This window comes from Tinamus guttatus, unplaced genomic scaffold (genome assembly GCF_059628265.1).
Source record: "Tinamus guttatus ecotype Peru unplaced genomic scaffold, ASM5962826v1 Tinamus_guttatus_pri_ptg000456l, whole genome shotgun sequence".
NCBI classification, from domain to species: Eukaryota; Metazoa; Chordata; class Aves; order Tinamiformes; family Tinamidae; genus Tinamus; species Tinamus guttatus.
Window position 1 is genome coordinate 1334153 of NW_028288990.1, and position 22330 is coordinate 1356482.

At 42.3% G+C, this 22330-nt stretch overlaps 1 protein-coding gene across 28 annotated transcripts in view; it reads right to left on the minus strand.

The window, feature by feature from the left end:
• The window catches only part of NRXN1 (neurexin 1), a 601940-nt gene that overhangs the window by 222991 nt on the left and 356619 nt on the right, over positions 1–22330 (minus strand). For 2 of the 28 annotated variants that reach the window (XM_088532148.1, XM_088532147.1), the window contains exon 1: positions 16866–17094. The exons of 25 other annotated variants lie outside the window; for them this stretch is intronic. In XM_088532148.1, coding sequence (XP_088388274.1) covers positions 16866–17094 — 229 coding nt within the window. Of the gene's footprint in view, positions 1–16865; positions 17110–22330 lie in introns of those variants that run through there. One more of the 28 variants, XM_088532149.1, reaches the window with a different exon arrangement.

The following is a 22330-nucleotide window of genomic DNA, read 5'->3' on the forward strand; positions in this document are numbered from 1 at the left end:
AGGCTGAGGATATTTCCGCTCTCACCTACCATCTTCCCTGAAAAACTCAATTTGGAAGAGTCTGGGAGGAGAAAAAGAAATAAATTGTTCCAAATAGTTTGCCATGCAATTTTCCACGCCAGATCTGCAACCACAAATATCAGACACTGACGAAAGTCTAGGAGTCTGATGCCTTTAGAAATAATTCAGCACATAATAGGGGGAAATATATTTAAAAAGTTGTGCCAGCTGTGTCCTGGCAGTCACAAAGATCTTTAAATGAATCTTTGAAGATTGCAAACATCAAGCTACCAATCTGTGCTCTATTACAAAAAAAAAAAAAGTAACTTTACTAGAAAGCACAACACTTCTGATTTTAGTGGTTATATTATGAGCAGAGATGGCAAGAGATGATATAGTCCTACTCACTTTCCTCATATCTCATTCAGGTCTTACTTTTACACCTGGATCTGGGTCATATCACCTACACCAAAGAACAGCCTTAGCCTGAATTCAATGAATTCTTGCTCCAAAGCAAAGGCTTCTGCAAAGCCCTCGTCTGTGCAGAGAACACCTGTGCTTGGGAAAAACAACAGTCCCCACCCAAGTACAGCAGTATCTGCTGCCATAAGGAAATCCATCAAAAATTATTACCTAGTTCAGGACAAAGCGGTCTTTTATAGATCATAAGAGTAACTGGAACACGCATAACTTATTCCAATTAGCTGGAAGTCCTGACAGAGCTCTGCATCCATTAGTAAAAAGTGGAAAATATATGGTCCATGGCAACAGTCAGTTGTATTTGTCTTGATTAGGGAAACTGAAAACAGCATCTTCAATCCTTATCTGCTGTGGAAAAATCACTTTTTCTGACCTTGGTGTGACAATTAGCCTTAAAAATGTGCACAAGCAACATTTCCATGCTTCTTCTGTTAAAATAATATCAGGACTACTTCTCTTTTATACTGTCTCTTTTATACGGACCTGTGTTAAATACCCACAACAACCTAAGTTGATTGTTAATAGAAGCAGAAAGAAACGATATATATACAGATATGTGTATATATATATATATATAAGATCAAACAGATACTTCACAATCTCCTGAGCTAGGGAACAGAGATGAAGAGGTCCTGCCTGCAGTGCACAAGGCAACGGCAGCACCTCTACTTGTGCATAAACAAGGATGATTCTTTCTCTCCATTCGAAAAATAATCAATGGCTGGTCATTATTGCTAGGTACTCTTGTTGTAATTGCTGGTTTGCCTCTAGTCAATTCACCCATAGCAGATTTGGATCTAAATTCTGCTTACTGCCTCAAATGTGTCTCTGTATCAATGGGAATTTTACGAAGATGGCAGTCAGACCATCCCTCCCATGGATCACTAAAAGATGGGGGATATCAAACATTAACCAGATTCACATTCTAGCTTCATTCTGCTTACTGATGTTAGGGAAAAAGTGCTTTTTACAATTGGAAATGAGAGTTTCTCACCATACTTGAGACTGCAATCTCTGAAGGAAAACAGCTCATCGCTCTCAGTGACCCTTTGGTTTTGAAATATTTTAACAGCAGTGAATGCCTGAAAATTGCAAGTACCTGACCTGAGAGCTACATGTAAATCCTTTTTCAACTAACAATTACATAATATTCCTCCTTACCTGCAAACTTCACAAAATAGCTTACAACTTTTAATTGTAGGTAAATACAGCCTAATTGTTTTGGATACATGAGACTACATCCTGGGTCACTAAACAGTCCACTGAAATAGATATATCAGGCTGTTGTGCTTTAACAAACAACAGGTAGTATGCATACTAACAGCATTTTCTTAAAGCTTATAGTGTCTTAGTAAAAGAAAAATTTATACATGTGTATAAGTGAGTAGATATGTATGGTTAAAGACTGTCTCCCTTCAAAGGGTCAAAATGTTGAAACCGGTATACCAGATGCCAAAACTGAGGCTGCAAACGGATGAAGGTTTCTCACACAAAAAGGCAATAATACTGATAATACTGATGAAGAAAGTAGTATGTGTGGTACATTCAGGCAGTACTGCAATCTCTACTTTGTTTTAGAGTTCCCTACCCAGCAAATTTATGACACCTGAAAAAGACTGACTTGGTCCTTATATACGTATTTTTAGAAAAGTACATGCACACAGAAAGGAAACCATTATGCTCTTTTCTCAAAAAAAAAAAAAAAGTGGTAAAAGAAAAAAAATATATATATATAACTGTTTTAAATTTAAAGTAATTGTCTCTGCTTGGAGCTAGGAAATGACCAAAACCTGTAAGTATAATCATTTTGTTTCTCATGCATGAACTAGTATATGGGACAGCTAGATGCCAACTAGTATCACCATCATGCCTACCAAGTTAAAAACTAGCGTTTAGTTATTCTTGCTAAATATTTGCAGGAGAAATTTTAATTCTGAAAGCAAAGTGGCCTGTCAGAAATATTCTGGTACAAGAAACCTTAAAAGAAAAAGACAGGAAATGGCCTTGCTTATTTCTCATTTAAATAAAAAAAAGACAACACTGCAGAAGATAAGGAAAATTATGCATGAGTTAAGTAGAGATTCGTAGAAACTTTTCACAAGCCTTCTAGCTGTTGTTTTCATTTATATTTAAAATACAGAGACATTTTAATTAAATTAACAGAGTCCTCAATTTAATGGAACATTTAAGAAATATTCAGCAAATAAAATGACATCTTTTAAATTGCTAAAATACCTGGATAAGATTTCAGAACGTGTACCTTTCATGGGTAATTCATCTGACTATCTTGGCCTGAGAATTTACCATATACAGTTTTTATTCACTAAAGACTATCGTTGCATGTGATTCACAAGAACATTAATCATGAGTTCAGCTGCAGTGAAGGCTCTTTGTCTGCTCTCTTAAATTAAGCAGGAATGACCATGCCCTATATGACACATTAGCTCCCCACAGTAGTTCCCCAGGGAGATCCTGGTCCAGCAGAAAGCAAAGCTCAATGACACGCTAATAGCGTTCTCTTGGTTTCAGAGTTTATGACAATTAAGGTCAAATTTAATCCAAGAGTTCAATCACACCTTTGATTAGATAACTCTCCCAGACATCTGGAAGATCCCACGTCCTCTAAATATCTGCCAGCACAAACATTTAACAAGCAATGTAGACATCAAGTTGAATTGGCAATCTCACTGGAAAGCACGTCCATAAAACACTGCAGAACACATCCAGATTAGACCTACAGCTCCAGCCTGCAGAGCTTCACTCCTGTGATAAACACTACTTATCAATTAATTCATTTTAATTTCATCAATGAAATATCCATAGGACTAGATGAGAGAATCTGCGTTTATTAAGATAAATAACACTGAGTGCCAGGATAGCACTACCCAAAGACCAAAGCCTGAATTGCAAAGGAAAAACAGGGAATTGGGGAGTTCCTTTCAAAGCTGCTATAAAATTGATTTCCATTTCCTGTGACAGTACTAAGGCATGAACTTACTGAGAAACTGTTATTTGTTTTACTCTTAACAGAATCTAATACACTTTACTGAGTAATTAAAAACACAAGACTGCAAAGAAAATGTTCTAAAGAGTCTTTGGCCAATTAACAGTAAAAGGAAAACACAGAGAAAATACAACACGGAATTAAGACAGAATGGCTGAACATCACAGTACATCCTGACTTCTTTTAAAGAGTTATCTATAAACATTAGACACATACAGGTAAATTAACTACTGTACCTTCATGGCACATAATTTTAACTCCTTGACAATGCAGTATAATCTAGAACATTTGGATTGATGTCTTTGCTGGAATCAAAGACAGGAAACATTTTATATATTGCTAAGTGGCTGTCTAAGAATGTTTAACGGCCTCTGATGAAGATATAACAAAGGCATTTCTTACGATAATGGGAGATGCTGTCCTTTAGCTGTGTTTATTAGGAAATATATCACTATTAAATCTTAATTTGATCTACAAGAAAAAAAGAAAAAGAGATGTGCTGTAGTAAGAAGAGTAACCTTAGTTATGAAGATCTAAGAATACCTTCATTTCAAAATTGGATTAGAGGAATGACTGACTGTGGCATATAAGAAAAAAAAGAGAAGCAGTAGTATCATTAATCAAGGAACCTAAAATTTGATAAAATGTGTGTGTACAGGAAGGTCATTTCATAAAAACATTTAAATAAATATGATGTAATAAATTGAGCTTAAGGACAAGTGCTGAATAAGCATTTATGACAGCAGTAAAAAGTGCTGCAAGTATTTATTATTTCAGTTTTCTCCATGACAGAGTAGATAACGAGTTCTCCCCTTTTGCCTAATTATGATCCAGTGTTACATATATATATATATATATATATATGTATATATTTTACTGAGTTTGTGTGTGGAATATATATGGGAAAATAGCAGTTTTAAAATACTGTTAACAAAATCAAACACTTAATTAATGTGGCACTACAACTGTGGAGTCCAAGAGACTGTGCCCCACAACACAATATGGAAAATGATCCAGGATTGCAAAAAGCTACTAAAGCTACTAAATCTCGACAGTGAGTCCCTATTTAATAAGTGATGATCCTTGATTTCTCGTTTGTTTCTGCTACTGGTGAAGAAAATTATGAAGATGCTAAAGAAACAAAAGGATGCGGGTTCCAATTTTATGCCCAATAAAAGCTGGTTTAGTTGCTCTGAGTAACTAAACCAGCTTCACTGACAGGGATATTTTGCAGTGGACCATTCCTTACAGTCCACTTTTACACACAACTTTAGTGTACTCAGTGAGTGTTGGACTAAGCTCTGGATCCAGTCTTCCACCCCATCCTCCAGCAAATCTTATTTGCATTCCCTCAGAATCACAGAATGCTTAAGATTGGAAGAGTCCTCTAGAGATCATCTAGTCCAACCCCCCTGCACATGCAGGGACACCTACAACATCTGGCACAGGGTGCTGTCCAAGCGGGTTTTGAAGATCTCCAGAGAAGGAGACTCCACAACCTCTCTGGGCAGCCTGTTCCCGTGCTCTGTCACCCTCACTGTTAAAAAAGTTCCTTAAGTTCCTGTGGAACTTTGGTGCTTCAGTGTGTGGTCATTACCTCTAGTTCTGTCGATGGCCACCACTGAAAAGAGGCCAGCAGCATCCTCCTCACTGCCTCCCTTGAGGTACTTACAGACACTGATTAGATCCCCTCTCAGCCTTCTCTTCTCCAGGCTGAACAGGCCCAGCTCCCTCAGCCTCTCCTCAGATGTTCCAGGCTCCTGATCATCCTTGTAGCCCTACACTGGACTCTCTCCAATAGATCCACATCCCTCTGGTATTAGGGGGTCCAGAACTCCAGATGTGGCCTCACCAGAGCTGAGGAAAGGAGGAGGATCACCTCCCTCGACGTGCTGGCAACACTCCTCCTGATGAAGGCCAGGATCCCATTGGCCTTCTTGGCCATGAGGGCACATTGCTGACTCATGGTTAACCTGCTGTCAGCCAAGACTCCCAAATCACTCTCCACAGAGCTGCTTTCCAGCAGATCAACCCCCAGTCTGTACTGGTGCCTGGGGTTATTCCTCCGTAGGTGCAGGACCCTGCACTTGGTCTCGTTGAACCTCATAAAGTTCCTCTCTGCCCAGTTCTCCATCCCGTCTAGGTCTCTTCAAATGGCAGCACAGCCCTCGGGAGCGCCGGCCACTCCTCCCAGTTTGGTGTCATCTGCAAACCCTCCTCCATACAGAGTTCCCTCATGCCACTGCAATATGAAATAGGCTTTCAGTGCATGAGGAGGAGCTTATTAATTTTACACAGTTCTTGAGTTATTCTGAAATCTACCCTGCAGAGTGCTGTCACGAGCAAACAGTGATTATTTCCTTGGCTTTCTTGTCTTTCTCTATTCAGTCTAGCTGCTTAGCAGAAGGAACTCACAAGCTCTGACTGAAACCTGTAGACAACACCATAATACAAACAAATAAAATATCAGTTAAGACAAAAGCCACACGTTATACACCTACTCAAAAATTCATGCAATCATGAAAGAAAGATAATGCTGACTTCTGCACTGTAACTGTTGACTCTTCACATCTAGCAGCATAAGGGACAATAAGTCACACAAACCCATTGAAAACTGCAAAGTGGTGTCCTAGTCATTCTCACTAATTGTGCCCAGGAAAATCATTCTAATAAACTGCTAGTTTTAAGGCTAAGGGAAATGAAAATCTTAATAGTATAAAAGCAACATTTGAAAGCAGTTACTCCTTTCAAACACAGCTAGAAGTGTTTTCATTGTGCAAAATCCTCACTTCTTTCACATTCACTTACGGAAAACAGAGAAAATATCTAGTGTACTGACTCCAAGATTCAAACATCCAGAGCAATGATATGTAGAGGTAACATTTAAATGGCAGGAAATATCTGTAAAATAAAATGACATGATGTGAATCCACCAGTTCCAATCTAGACTCAATGCATTATGACTGCCCTTCTCACTCAATAGACATCAGATACCACAAGCAATTGGAACTACAAGACAAACAGAAGACAAGATTTAAAGGAACTGCCCCCTATATGACCCCCAAAATTTAAGTGCTGACAGAGCATTTGAAAAGACTTGACTTATACCAAAAGACAGGTAAGCCTTATTTGTGAAGGCATGACAGCTCTAAGTTTAGTGCCTTGAAATATAAAAAGATTAGTATTTTGGGGCTTTCTGCATCTAAAACAATTTCAATACCCCCATAAAAATCAAATCAAACAACTGAGGAAACAGTTCCTTAAAAAATAAAGTAAAAATTCTGCCAGGGAGAAAATATTGTTTATATTTTCTCTCTCAACCAAAGGTGTATTCTGATGGCTTTTTTCATCTTCCCATTCTTCCTTCCCTTCTCCAATTCTTTGCATCATCCTTTTTTTCCACAAATCAATTTTATTAATTCCAAAATATGACCTTGAGGCTGAAGGAAGACAAGCATTTGTTCACTAACTAGTACATCGGTTTAATGGTGCTGATGGGTCCAAGTATTAACACAATGCCAGAGCAATAAACGACATTGCGCAACTTGAGAGTTCCTTGTTTAATCCCTGTTCCCATTTTAAACTGCGGAGTGACCTTATGGCCAGGTGCAGTCCCAGATTTAGGTAGGTGAGGCTGCATACTCCTCCGATAAGCTGGATGGATAGCTATCTACTAACAAACACGAGCAAGGACCGAACAGAAAAATCCTTAAGCTCCACTGGGTTGGTCTGCGTGTGACACAGAACTCTGGGAGCAGCACTAGCCAGTGAGGTGGTTATGGAGCAAGGACAGAGTCATGGCATAAACTAAACCAGCATGGGCTCTGGACAGAGCTGTGCCAATGGACAACTGAATGCTACACATGCTGGCCGTGCTCCAGAGATGCTTCTTGTACCAGGGATTAGCGCACAGGAGAGACCCAGGGAATTTCCAGATGCCCTACCTGACTGCTATCTTCAACTCATGCAAGAGGAAACACAAATGAGAAGCTGACTTACTGTGCCCTGGTTCCCCTCTGTAAAACAGTAATATCCCTTGCAGACAGGCGTATTGTGAATATGTGCTAGAGTACCAGAGAGACACCAGTATATTCTGCATGACAAGGACTAATGCAGGGCACTGTTTTTTTTTCCAAGGGAGAATTAGAAACAGTCTTTTAGCAACACTGAACTCATCATATCTCAAAATTGTACAAAATATTATCTGGCAGTAATGACTGCTCCTTGTTTTCCTCAGTTTTCCCTTTTTTAAAACTATTGTTTGGCAATGAACTGATCTCTACAAAAGACAAAAGTAATACCACACACTAACGATGTCTGTGTGGAAATTTACTCCTACATTACATGTAGATTTGTTTAGGTCTTCTTCCAATTCAAATAATTAAATATAAAAATGCAAAAAAAAAAAAAAAAAAAAAAAGGAGAGTTGGAACAAATAAGAAAATTTTTGCAAAATCCTAACATATTTATTTACTCAAGCTGGCTTCCAATAGCTTAAGATAAGCCTCTCTCATTTCCCCAGCAGTGATCTTGTAATGAAGTTGAGTGAAATGTGCCCTACTCAAAGGGCCAGATAAAGCAGTATGAGTTACATAGATTACACTTAAACCCTACCTTCTCAAAATCTAAGGCATAACCCCTCTGACAGGTGAATTTTTTCCTATGAGAACAATGATAGGATCTGAGCAGTCTTGAGTTGAGTCACTTGCAATTTATATCAGTGTTAATAACTGCCTCCGTATCTAAAGTTACTGCCTCTATAGATCCAACATTTAACAGACGGATCGTGGTTTTCCCTCATAAGAGTTATTTATCTTTTCTGACCTCAACCTCTTTGGAAGAACACTCCTGTGTGTTCCTGTCCAATCTGCATTTTTATTTAAGGCAAACTGTAAGGCACCAAGTAAGAAACAATGCCCAAATTCTGAGAAACACAAGTCTGTTCGCATAATTTCTTTACCACCTCTTTACCACCGCCTTCTGACACAAAGTTTTTTTTTTCCTAAGCTAATCATCCAACCCATCAAGCCATAGTCAACAAGAAACTGCAATGTAAGTGTCTGAACAAGATATTTACAGACCACTATCCTTACTAACAGACCAACAATTCCTCTTATCTGCATGTTTAACAACACAGTTTGACAATGTCTTGCTCACTAAGAAACTCAAAACCCCTCACACTGAAATGTTTGCTGCTACTGTTGTTGAAAATAATCGTTATCATTCTTTCTTCATTAACTTCTCTCTATAAATGCTATACGGTGTATTTTATTATACTCATGCCAGACATTATCAGCTAAGACTGTGAAATTGTGCTGAGTGAAGAAAAGCAAACTTTACGGACTAATGCAAGAAAATTCCTGCGGAAGTTAAAAATTAACATCAAAAAAACACCGTGTCTTCGATCTTGAATGAATGACTGACTTTCTATTAGAAGCAGGCAGCAGGGTAGAAATGAGTATTTGGCCTATATAACCTAACATATAATACATCCAAGACAACAATTTCTAAGAAAAGCACATTGCATATGCTTCTCAAACAGAGTACTTAAAAAAAAATAAAGTCTTCTAATTGACAGGGCATGAAGTGAGCAGTCATACTTCAACCAACTATTAAGTGAAATTTCCCAGGCAATAAAATAACGGTGGGCTTCTCTCCCAGTTCTCTTGCCCAAATTACGTTTTGTTTAATCTCCCCAGATATTACAGCAATTCCACACTATCAAATACAAAAGTAGTGAGCGTTGTTTGGGAAGATGAGGATTCATGGCATTTCTCATTCTCTGGAATTACCCACACCACTAGTTGAGCGCCATTCCCAATGCCAAGGTAGGGTGCCTGTCCCAGGTGCACCCAGAGCTTACAGCAAGGCAAGCTGCAAGCACACACCAGGCTGGCGAGGTCAGGGGTTGGAAGGATGGAGACTGGAAGGGAGCCACGGCATGTTCTCAGCAACAGGGGGTGTCGATGTTTTAGGAGGCAACCATTTAGACAAAGCCAAAGGGGCTAATCTCACATCTGTTGTTTTGTCACAACTCCTAAGCCCCTCTCTGTGGACGCTGACTACCCAAACCTAAAATAACGTTGTGATTCAATTCATGCTCATATGTTTTCCATAAATATGGCAATTTATTATTTTCACTGCAAGCACCCTCATAATTCTCGTGTGAAAAAAAAACGAACACATCTATTAACCGTATCAAACCTGTGGCAGCACATTAAAAATATATGTCCTTGCATTATTATTCGCAATGTTTTATTCACCCCTTAAAGAAGCACTGTATTCGTGGAAGGGAAACATGTCGTAAGTAGAGTGTGCATGAGGGACATCAGATCCAACAGGGGCACAAGAGATCACATCAGGTAGTGGGAATTTTGTGCTTGACCTCAGGAAGAGCGAGCTGGGCCCTCGTCAACAATCACAAGCAGCTCTTTGTTAGCCCATGCGTGCTCCATATCTCCTCACCTCCACCAGTCAGCAAGGAGGATCCATGCCCATGGCTGCTCCTCCCCATTCCCTTTTCACCTCCTTCCCAAGCATCTCGTCACTGAGAAGGTCAACCAACTCCAATGATTCAGCAATGCATGTGGTAACACTACCCGTGACCCTTCCTGAAGAAAAAGGAGGTTCCTCAGACTTTTTGCAAGTCTCTTCAGGGCTAATTACTCACTGGTCTCTACCATTTCTTTCCATCCTGGATTTTACAATTGTAAATAAGCTACATAACAGAGCAGGCAGTATCTACAGAAACATTAGCTGTTTAATAAAGTGTTTAACTTGCTTTAGAATCATAATGGCCTTTTTTTAAGCAAGTATAGCTGTAATAAAACCTAAAGAAAGAGTTAACACTTAGATCATTTCTGATCTAAGCAAATCTTTCATTGCCGAACCATTAGTCTCTCCAAATTTAAACATCAAGCTTTTTAGGAAGTATCTATCTAGGTATTGAAGAAAAGGAAATGCCACTGTGCCATTACCACATTTTCACTACAAGAAAAACCCCAAAGTTGCAAGCATCTTTTCCCACAAACCCTTTGACTCCTCTCTTTTTCCAAACAAAAGGAACAGCGCAGCTGCAAGCAAAAAACAAACAAACAAACAAACACACCACCCTGCATGCAGGAATGGCAACATGGAACACTTGCATTTTAATGTGAGTATTGAGACACCCAGTTGGTACGGTCGAGATTATCCTAAAGATGGAGAAGACGGATGGTCAGACACAGGCCCGACCTCAGATGTCAGAACAATGATATCTTAACGTAAAAGCCGCCCCGCTCCACATTTGAATTACAATCCTGATAGCCAGGTGACAGGCTGATTTCACAGGTGTGATATTAAACGCACCAAGAGAACGGTGAGCATGCAGCGCTGCCTGTCGACACACACGGAGGGCCCAGCACCAGGGGCGGTGCAGGAGCATGCAGCCTCTGTGCATGAGGCGCCCCTGGGCGCACAGGCCCTGCGGCAGCTGCAGCCTTGCCATGGGAGGCACGGGATCACGGATGTGACGTGTCTACTGTATTCGTACACTTTCATATCAATCAAACCCCAGGCATGGCAAAGCTTTTTGGCTCCTTACCTATGTATAGTGTGACAGTCAATCGCACCCTTAATCTGGTTCATTTCTCTGGATTTGGCAAGTTGAGTGCTTATGGAAGCAGTTTAGTGCTTACAGAAGCACAGAATGAGTCGCTGCAGCTTTCTATGGCCCCAGCAGAGGCTGAGCCTCCTCCTAAGCACTGCATGCCCCTGCAGCCCAGCTCCATGGAGTGGCATGCAGCAGCACTACTCCTCCCTTCCTCCCTGCCCATTTTGTTTGCTGGCTCTTTTCTTTTTTTCGCCAATTAAGGAGGAGGTGAATGAATATTTTGTAAGAACAATGAATGTTTTGTAAGAGTTTTAGTTGTTGGAAAATTGTTCTCATTTTCAGCTTAGCGCCCCAGAGCAATTTCTCTATGAGGAAAACTCTGGGATGGGTGTGTATGTGAGAATCACATGGAAATTACTTTCAGACATCCATATTACTCTTAGGAAAGAAAACAGTTATATGAAGTATAAAAAATACAGCCTCTTATTTATATTTGTTGCTTTTAACTTCATGGAACAGTGTTGTTATTTATAGAACACTTTCTTTCATCAAACCAGACTGTTCCATTCTAATCACAGCTACGTTCACAAGTCAATTTATTATCACAGCAAGATCTATCAACTCTGCCTACACTGTATTTACAAAACTAGTATGAAAGTTGCAAGCTTAGAAAAGATTTGATAAAAATTCTGTAGCGGATCTGAGGACATAAGACTTAATAAATAAATTAACCGATACAGGAAAAAAACAAGAAAGAGGTTAGTCATCTTGGTTAATCAAACAAGTTAAGAACTATTGCAAGAAATGACGAAAGAGACGACAAAAGATGAATTCAAGCAAACTAAACTAAGTGGTTTGTTGAAAATGTAATACAGTGATCAGGCCTGTCATCCTGGAGTGTAGTCAAAAACCTGAAGAAAAATATTAGGACTGTGGAATTAGTTGTGCTTACTCACAGCCACAGCAGTCTCATACCAGAGTTTTGTCTACAGAGTTTTCCTGTGGACTAAGATGAGGAGAGAGAGAGATAGGAGAATGGAAAAAAAAAAAAAAAAAAGAGAGAGAGAGAGACAAATTTTCCTTAAAGACAAACTCTAAAGCCAATCAACTTCTTGCTATCAGTAAAAACCCATTTTTGAAATTTAGAAGCAGCAGGAAGAATTATATTGAATGCTAAATGAATTTCTTCTGATAACTTATTTCAAACAGTTTTTGATTAAAAGACAATACCATGTTTTAAATTTAAAAAGAACACAAACTGAGGCAGTCTGCCATAGACTGAGGCAAAACTGCTATTGCTGATAAGTGGCAAAAGAGTGTTGTTATTTATTTAGCCCTTGTAAAAGCACCACAGTCAATCAATAGCTGTGCAGGTACTAAGGCACTAGGGCTTGTATAAAGATAAGTATCAGAAATCTATGAGCAATATTCTTCTTTTGATTAAAGTGCCCTAGGCTATCCACAATACCACCAAACACTTTATGGCTCTCTGACAACCCATATTGACAGTAATAATAATATAGAAACCAAATTTGCTAATATGCATATCTAACTGCACAACCATTTAACCACTATGCTGACTGAAGCTGCTTTGTTATTCATTTTATTCCAACCGATGTTAAAACTTTGGCAATTGATGTGGAAAATAACTGATGGAACATATTGGAAATTTTGAAAGGAGATGTAAAATTTATATAATTTAAAGACATGTGTAGAATGCTGCCAAGCATTACAGTCTTAAAATTAAAAAATGCCCCACTTGGGTATACAAAGTACTCAGAGCTGGAGAGCTGGAAAATATTTGAAAGTTAGTGGATGAAAAGGACACTTTCGTGTTATACAAACAGATTTGAAAAGACAATAAAAAGACCTATCTAAAAAAAAGAATGAAAAAAATAAAGATGAGATGTTTCTCACATTTACATCTTATACTATATTGCTTTGCAAAGCTTGAGCATCTGGAAACATTTGCATGTGTTGTTTTAATCAAAATATAATCCTCTTCTACAACACAGCAAGCATATTCTAACTGAAAATGCCACTTCACTTACACTAACCCGGAGAACATTTATCACTACATGCAGAAATAGAAATTCCAACTCATAAAAAATATAAAAAGGAATTTTTACCTACACTAGTAAGTGTTTCCCTATGGTTTTCTCACATAGATAAAATGCTATCTGTGCATCATACACACATCTTCCGAAGTTTTTTATTGTATTTTTCATTATAGTACTATAAATGATTTTACTGCAGTATTAAAATTCCAATCCTGCTATTCTTCCTTAGTGAAAACTCCTGTGGAGTTCAATGGATGACTTCACTGAATGAGGGCTGCACAATCCAGCCCCCAGTATGACACTTCAGTAGCTACTAACCGATGACTCTGTTACAGAAGTTTCTTTTAAATGGGTATAATTTGGATAAATTCAGTGCACATGAACTTCAGCAACAATGGAAGACAGTCACTATATAGATAGATGTTGGGTCAGCTTATCTATACAGCGTTATCATTGTTCCACAGTTTGAAAATTGTCTAGAATTGCAGGTCCAAAGGCATGTGCAAAGAGAGACTTATCTTTGAAAAGATCTCCCTCTAAATGCTGGGCTCTAAAGAAAGAGGAAAAAAAAGAGCGCTACCAACAGATGAAGAGCATGCTGTCATGCTTGATAACCAACAACTTGATTGGGCATCTTTTCATTTCTGAATAAATGTAATGCTTACACATGATGAATTTGGAAAATCTATAAAGCCTGTAACATCAAGTAAAATCGCAAATGGAAACATATGTTAGGAAAGGAGTGACACAGCATATGGATATCTCAGCTGGTGTAAATGTGAAGCTCTTTGAACTGTGTCAGTTGAAGAAGCCAAGAAGGTTCTCCAAAGCACAACTACCACAACTGCAAGAGCAGTGCAGACACAAGAAACAGGAGGTCTCATTCAGAAGTGGAAGATGTCTATGAGTGTCCCTGCTTCAACACCAGATGTCTAGAAAACACAGGGTGAGGGAAGGTGCTATGGGAACACACAATCGCAATGCTGAACGAAAGCTTGCACTTCCAAAACCTCCATTACCGGTTCTTTCCCAAAGGCTTTGTTTTTCACAAATTCTTCTTCCTACTTAGGAACTAATATTGCTGTGGAGGCACTTTTTCACACCCTCTGCCCAACAGCTTAAATCACTCTGCCTTTCCACCAGGAAGCTGCCCAATACTTCCAAGCCCAAACTCCCACCTTCTCAACTACTGCCCCCAGTATCCTACTTCAGACAGCCTCCACTTTAAAACCTTGCCCAATACCTTGTCCCAAGTCTCACATGCTCAGATTCCTTCTGGCCTCATTCTAGCCCAGATCCTTGGCTGACACACACTGTCCAACATACACTGCTCAGCTCTTCCAAGCCCTGCCTGGGAGCATACAGATGCTATTCCCTTGCCATCTTTGCCTTTTCTTTCCAAGTACATGCACCTACCATCATGAAGATTTCATTAGTCAACTCCTGGATCCTGCTAAAGGGGAAAAGAAAAAAAAAAAACTACTAAATTTATATTTATCAGACCACCTCCTGAAAAAATCATTTTGGTCAAGCTTGATGCTTAATTTTTGCTTTTAATACTTTTTTGAGTGTATCTGTGAGCTGAGCTACTTCTTATCTAATAGGGTGAGCTAATTGCTTATTTGAAATTCTACTTTTGTCTCTGAGAGGTACAATACAGGCAATTAAAGCCACATAAGATCAGATTTCTAAGCAAAATTCCAGCAAAATTGCCTAACAAGTGTGTTACCAGCAACATTGTGGTTTGGTTTTTCAAAAGAAGTGGAAAAAAACCCAATCATGCTGGGCTCTTGGCTTTGCTTATACTATTAGCTGAAAGGGGGCTGGCTAAAGAAAAAAAATGAAAGAATCAAGGGGAAAAAAAAAGGAAAAACAATATCAAAGCATTTTCTGAGAGTGTGGCAGCAGCAGTGCTAGGCGGTGCCAGTGCTAGAGGAGGACGGTGGGTACGTCCCACCGAGGGCTGCGGTGACACGTTTGCTGAATGGCTTGGGCAGAGTGACCGCTTCTCCTCCGCAGACACCTGTGACTCACTGTCCTGGCAGGCAGCGCTCTCAGGGCACGACCAACCTGCCGACCCTATGGGCTCCTTTTGACTTTCAGAAATCCCAAGCATCCGGATGGTCCACGCCAGCCTGAGCATCGGACTCTCTCCCTCATGCTGCTGAGCCGGCAGGGCCCTATGCAAGTGCTGCACTAAGGATAAGTGCTCCCAAATCGCCTCTGACTGATGCCCAGCAATGTGCTACACAGGAGCAGTGCCCTACCCTGCCCAGAGAGGGGCAGAAACGCAACTGTCAGGCTCAGAGAAGCTGGGGGGAGGCTCCTTCTGAAGCAGCAGTGGCAAAAGGAATTAGACGTCTTAAAACACTGTCAGATGGCAGAGTTTCCGATAAATACAGAAAAGCAAAGAGGCTTAGAGTTTTTGAGTAAACACTCTGAAACACCTTCTTACAACCCATATCATCCTTCATTTTGTAAAATCAGCTACTTTGTTCTGGAGAGGCTCCTGGGCTTCCCTATGAAGTTCTTAAGTGGCAACTTCGCCACTTCATAATTTCTTTTCTTAGCAAGATGGGAGCGTGTGCAAGAGCTGCCCTTTTCTACCGTCAGATTTTGGCTGTGTCCAAGGTGAGCTTTCCAAAAACTGCCCAAAGGCATGATTTTAAAGCACATCCTAAGGATTCTAGCTGGTCCCTCTTTGCTCATGATTGCTCCCCACTCAAATTACCAACAAGACCCTAAATGACAACCTAAAACATAAAGTAATTCAAACAAAAATGCATCTGTATATACGCACCCACACATATTTAGTTTTCCTCTATAAGCACATATGGTACAGTACATGCAGCATTTGCAATCTGACACTGCCTGGATGCACTATGGAAGAAAGGGGTGGCCTGAATTTCTCCTCTCCTCCTTTTTTTTTTTGTTTTTTTTTTTTTTGTTGTTGTTTGTTTGTTTTGTTTTGTTTTCTCCAGTAATTAAAACAGACTTTAACTTTTTGTTACTGAATAAAATAGTTAAGAGCAGCAATTTCTGGGCACTTTGGCTTTTCTAGCAGCTTCATATAAAAGAGCATTTAGCACAATGTGGCATTTTTCAGGTAGACAATAGTACCCTACCCACTGACGCTGGCACTGTTAATCATGGAGGAGGGGGGGGGGAGGAAAAATCCAATCAAACCTAACAACTGCCTCGTGCCTGCAACTGGGTCATCCTGCACAGTGATGCAAAGGTTAAGCGTGAGATCTGTTACTCTGCAAAGCTTGTAAATGACATCGCATAATGGTGCAAATGAAGCAAGGCAAAATGAGAAAATGAAGAAGAATGAAGCTGTGTAATCTAATCAGAAGCTGTTCCCCCCCCGCCTTATCGCTTTCTACCCTCGTCCTTCGGAGACAAAGGGAGGCTTTGATTTCAGAGCACTCTTCTGCTGCTGCTGGCAATGCTCAGCACCGCTTCGGCACCGGCTGTTTGCGCGCCGACCCGCGCGCGCAGAACTGCAGCGGGGCTGCTGCGAGAGCGGGGAAGCGGCTCCTGCCGCTCCGCAAAAGACGCGCCGCGGCCCCGCGCCGAAACCACCCGCACCTGGCGGCAACTTCGCCCCCGGCTCCGCGGCGGCTCCGCGCGGCATCGCCCGGCACTGCCCACCCGCCCCATCGGCGGGACGGGACCTCCTGTTCCCCCCGCCCCGAAGAGCCGTGCGGGGCGCGCAGGGAGGACCCACCGTGTCCGCCTCGCAAGGAAGCTGGTGACCTGTAGATAGCGATAGGCACTGAGTGGTGCTTGCTGCTGCCGTGGAAGTGGTGGATGTGGTGGGCGCCCAAGCTCGAGGCGCCCCACGCCGCGCCAAGGAGGCCGCTGAGGGTGAGGGGCGCTACCCAAAGCAGGGCCAGGCGCCCCCCGGCGCTGCTGCCGCCGCCGGGGCCGGGGCTGCCCCGGCGCGGAGCCCCCATGCCGGGCCGCCCGGCGCGGCTCCTCGGGCGCGGTGGCGGCCCCAGGCGCGGAGAAGGAGGCGAAGTTTGAGCAGGGCGGCGGCGGCTCCTCACCGCACCAGGGGAGCCCTCGCCTCCCTCCTGGAAAGCGCACGCGGCTCCTTCTCGCCAGGTCTTCTTCTACGCCGAGCAATCCGAGACATAGTCGGGGCGGTGCGAGGTGGGATATCCAGGCGATCCGAGCAGGAGAAGGGGCAGCCGGCGGTCCCGGGAGGGAAGAGCTCTGGGCGCTGGCGGCGGCTACGCGAGCGCCGCGCGTCCCCGCAGTCTCAGCGGGTCACGCCACAACCCTGGCGAGCGGCAGCGGAGGGGACGCCGCTCTATTGAGCGAAGCGGGCGCGGACTCGAGCGCTGCTCCTGCCTCCATTCGCCTGCGGAGCGCTGCGCCCTCGCGCTGCCAGCCCGCCCGCCCGGCGCGCACGCCCCCGCACCCGCGCACAGCGTTGGGCACTGATCAGGCGGCTCCGACCAGCTCGGCGCTCGCGCTCCCGACAGCGATGCCCGCCGAGGTTGCTTTCAGCGAGAACAGTGCACCTTTACGAAAGAAGCTGGAAAGGGGGAGGAAAATAAATAAATTATATATATATATATATATATATATATATATATAAATAAAATAGCCGTGCTCACGGAAAGCAGGGCTATGCAAATCTGCAGTCTCCGAACAGCAAATCACGGGCGCCGGGATGCAATGCGGAGGACGAGCCTATGCTAAGGAGGGAGGTTGAGCCCGGCGCGCTCCTCCGAGCCGCTCCGCGCGAGCGCTGTCCCCCGCCCGGCACCACGGCCGCGCCGACCCTTGGCAGCTGCAAAAGGGCCCGCTCAGGGGCTGTCAATTGACCTAAACTTCTTCCCTTAGATGCTTAATACTGCTGGCTACTGCCTAAGCCAGCAGCAGCTCAGTAATTACACACGTGAGGCCTAACAAAGAGTCACCCTTCCTTTTTTCTTCCCCTTTTTCCTTTTTTCTTCCCCTTTTTCCTTTTTTCTTCCCCTTTTTCCTTTATTTTTCCTCTTCCCCCGCCCCCCCCCCCCCGCAGCAGCCCGGCCCCGGGAGCGCGCACCGTGCCCCAAGCGCCGCGCGGGGGGCCCCCGGCCGCACGCGGGACTAGAGGCACCGCTGCCCTTTCCCCCTAGGGGCCCCGTGTCCCTGTCCCCGTGGGGAACCGTGTCCCCGCGGGGAAGCGCAGTGCTTCCCGCGCCGCCGCCGGGCGCTGCTGCAGTCGCGCACTTTGCGCCTCCTCCAGCCTGCGGATCCCGTCAGTTGCATGAGCTCATGGGCGTGAAAGAGAGAGGGCGCGGAGCGGGCGGTGCGAACACGCGTCTCGCCCCAGCTCGCCGCGATTGCGGAGCAAGGCGCAGTAACGTGCGAGGCTGCTTTTCCAGGGATGGGAACGCAAGGCGCAATCCTTCCTCGGCTGAAGAAAGGGAGAGAATCTCCCCCTGGCTCTGCTCAGCACAGGCCGGGTTGCTTTCCCGCCCCGGGGAGATAGAGAGAGGGAGATGTTTGGGGGAGGGCCTCAGAGCAATATATAAGCAGGTAGGAGATGCAATGACTTTCCCACCTCTCTCAAGAAGCCCTGGGGTAAGAGAAGAATAACCCCCTGCCCCACCACATCTTCCAAACAATCAGCTTGCAACTGCCGTGCACTGTCACTTTCCTTAACTCAGAGTTAAGGGAAGAAAGCAAAATTAAAGAAATCTCAAAGAAACGTCAGCCTGGATTTGCCAACTCTCCTGAAATCAAAGACCCTGCTATGCACTTCCTGTTCATACAAGTAATACGTGTCAGAAGTTTTAGCAAAAAAATGCCACTGCTTTGCTGGGTTTTCTCTCTATTCATGAATCAGACTCATAAAACACAGTATTTCAGTCAGTCGCCAGAGCTAGTTTTTCAGTAAACTCTTCACACGTTGCAGTAGTTTTAGAAACATGCGCTAGTTAACTGACTGTTCCTAATGTCTCTAGACATCCTACAGGTGAGTAACTTAAAATTACCATCACTTTGCTGAAATAGGAACCCAATATTGCCAACCGAGTAACAATATAGCTGGCACGGGAACTCCAGTTGGCAAGCCCTGTCTAGACTGTCTCCTGCTGGGCTGTTTGAAGCCTTTCATCAAGACCTCTATTCTATCACCACTTTAAAGAGGTGGAAATTTTCCTAGGGAAGACCAGACCAGGAAAGCGTCTGGACCTTGCTGCAGGATTTCTAAGCAGACCCTTAGATTTAGCCTTGCAACAGAATCTTTCTACAGATCCCTTTCAGAGTCTGCACTGATAGAGCAACTAAAATATGCTTGGGTGTGGATACAGCAGGAGACTGTCTATGCTTGTCTGTGTGCTTGGCTGTGGCTGCAGTTCGAGCATCTTAGTGAAAACTCTTACTATATTTGCCATCATCTTTGGCATGGAATGCTTTAATATCAAGGACAAATGAATAAAATGTTTAGGTACCTCAAAAGTACTCCATTTAATATTTTATTGAAGATAAAAAGGGTGTTTAAATGCTCAGGGTTATTAAATGTGTACTATTTATGCTGCGCACACCCAAAACTGCCACTAAAGTTTCTAGTTCAAATCTGTGTTTGGAGACTACTTAGCATTTTTTTCATCAGATAGATTATAACAGGTCATTTTTAGGTGTTACATTATGTTGTTAAACACTACTTAGGGACTGTTAAATTAATGTATTATTTTGCTCCTTGTTCAAACCAAGAGTTAAGGACATGGAGGCCAATGTACAAAGCTTAAGAACACAACCTAAGCCGCAATTCAGTATCAGTCTGTGTAGGCCATGCTCTGAGAAGGAAGTGGTGGTGCAAAAAGGCAAAAACAGGGACTCTGTGAAATGAAATATATGTTCTGCTGCAGCCAGAGCAAATAAACTCTGCAGATAAACCACGGTGTGCAAAAATGAGTTTACCTCTCAATATTTTGGTCATGCGTCCAATGCTGAGCTCAGTAAAGGTTTTTGCTTTTGGAGTTTTTTTGTTTGTTTTTTTTTGGACCCCATTTTAATCCCATTTTGGGCTTCTGTCCAGGCCACACTGAAGCTTAATGCAATTTCAGTCAGGTTATCTCCCCAAGTTAACTCGTTTATAAGCATATTCTAAACTGTAAAAGCACACCTTTTTCTGTCTTTTACTGAGCTACCAAATGCTCCTATAGGAGACCTATACAAAGAGTACTTCTGCGAGTATAATTTAAATGACTTCCTTGGATAAAAATCATATACTTCTTTCAGAGATAACTGTATCTCCCCACACCCCCATCCTTGTCAATACTGCTGTATCGATTAAGATTAACAACTTTGGCTACACTGGCAAAATTCAAGTGCAGACCATGCCTTAGGCTAGCAGCACTTGTCAGGGAAATTCAGGGCTCTGCTAGGTTAACTACCTTCTTATGCAACCAGGCTTCTCTGTCCATCTCTGTTCTCCAGAAACAAAATCCTGCACTTTGCATTGCAACGTCAAGACCTAAAGCCCTGAAGCTCAAACGTGGGCAGAAAACTAAACAAACAAGTTTCCATTTACAGGGAATACTATTCACTGAACACTTTAACACACCTGCTATGCTCTTCCAGTATAGTTTTTCTCTAAAACCGAGAAACCCGTGGAAATTTGGTGACTGCAATTAAGCAGGCCAAAATCTGTCAGTTCTACAGACTATGGCTTAGACGAGAATATTACAGGTATTTTGTTCAACCTATTAGCAGTCTAGCTTATTGCTACAAACCCCAAGGAATTTAAGAACCTATGCCAGAGGATCTAAATCTAAATCTAAAATTGCCTATTTTCCACACGGGAAAAAAAAAAAAAGTATTTTTTCCTCTTTTAAACAGGAGAAAGTGCTTCTTTCAAAAGCCAGTGGGCTGCAAGATGCTCAGCCTTTGGCTAGGTTGCCTAATGACAATCAGTGACATAGGTACCAATTTGTGTCTCAATGCTACATAAGATAGGGAGAGGCCAGAAACACTTTAGTTTACCAATAACATTTATCATGTGAACTACTCAATGGCTCACAAGGTAAAAAAGACAAGAGATAAAGACACAGTTTTTCTACAGTGGTAAAATACATAGGTTTTTTTTTTTTTTTTTTTTGTGAGGTATTCAGATTTGGAGAGTACAGATATATTATGCAGAAAAAGGAAGTTTACAATGGGAATGTTTAGTCAGCTTTTGCTGCAGTGTGGATATTCTCCCTCTCTCTCTCTCCCCCTCCCTCTTTCTCTCTCTATATATATGTATCATACAAAATAAGTCCTGGTTCAGTTAATAGTAAGTCTGTCCATCCAAACGGACTATTCATATTATATTCATATTAAATTTTCATCACCTGTGTATGTATAGTGACAACAATAATCTCCTCTTTTTTTCCTTGCTGCCAAAAGCAAGCTGATTTTTATTTTGTTTCATTTATTGAAACCATGTACATAAGCCCAATCCCTTAATTCAGAATAGAAGGGGCTGGTTGCAGAACATTTTCCCACTGGGAATTTCAGCTCTGAAGGGAAGCTCCCTTCGGGTCTGCATTAGCCCAGGTCTAATCAGCCTTCAGGGCACACTGCCGAGTTCATCAACGGTTACTTGGGTTTTTTACTTGGGTTTTTTACTTGGGTTACTTGGGTTACTCGTTTGAACTGCCTTGAGGAGGATGTCTCGTACTCTGCTCATGGTTCTCTTTTGCTGGCTGCCAGTGCTATCATGTTAGAAACTCTCCGGAATGAACAACGAATCTGCAAATCCTTCATACTGAAAGGTATTTAAGGGGCTGTAGACTTGTAGCATTCAAGTCATGTCTCCCTGCCCATGACTATATCCCTGCTCCTTCCTGGTCTTAATGGAGAAGAGAACATACCTGGAACCATACCCCACTTTCTGCCATCCCTAAAAGAAATACAATGTTGGTAAAGAAAAGGGTAGGTATGACTGGCTACCATTCTGTTCACATTTCTTGCTCAATAATGTTGTTTTAGATCCCAGATAGTGCCAGTTAGTGTTACACCTCAACCGTGGAAATGACAGAATTCAAAAGCAGAGTTGTAAGAAGACAGCACTATATTTTTGCCTTTTTAACTTCAAAGTATCCAAATACATACTTTACTTTCTTCAAAAAAAAAAAAAAGTATCACCACTGTGCAGAAACTGTACTTGTAATGCAAAGCTATATTATGGACCTCTGAACACATAGG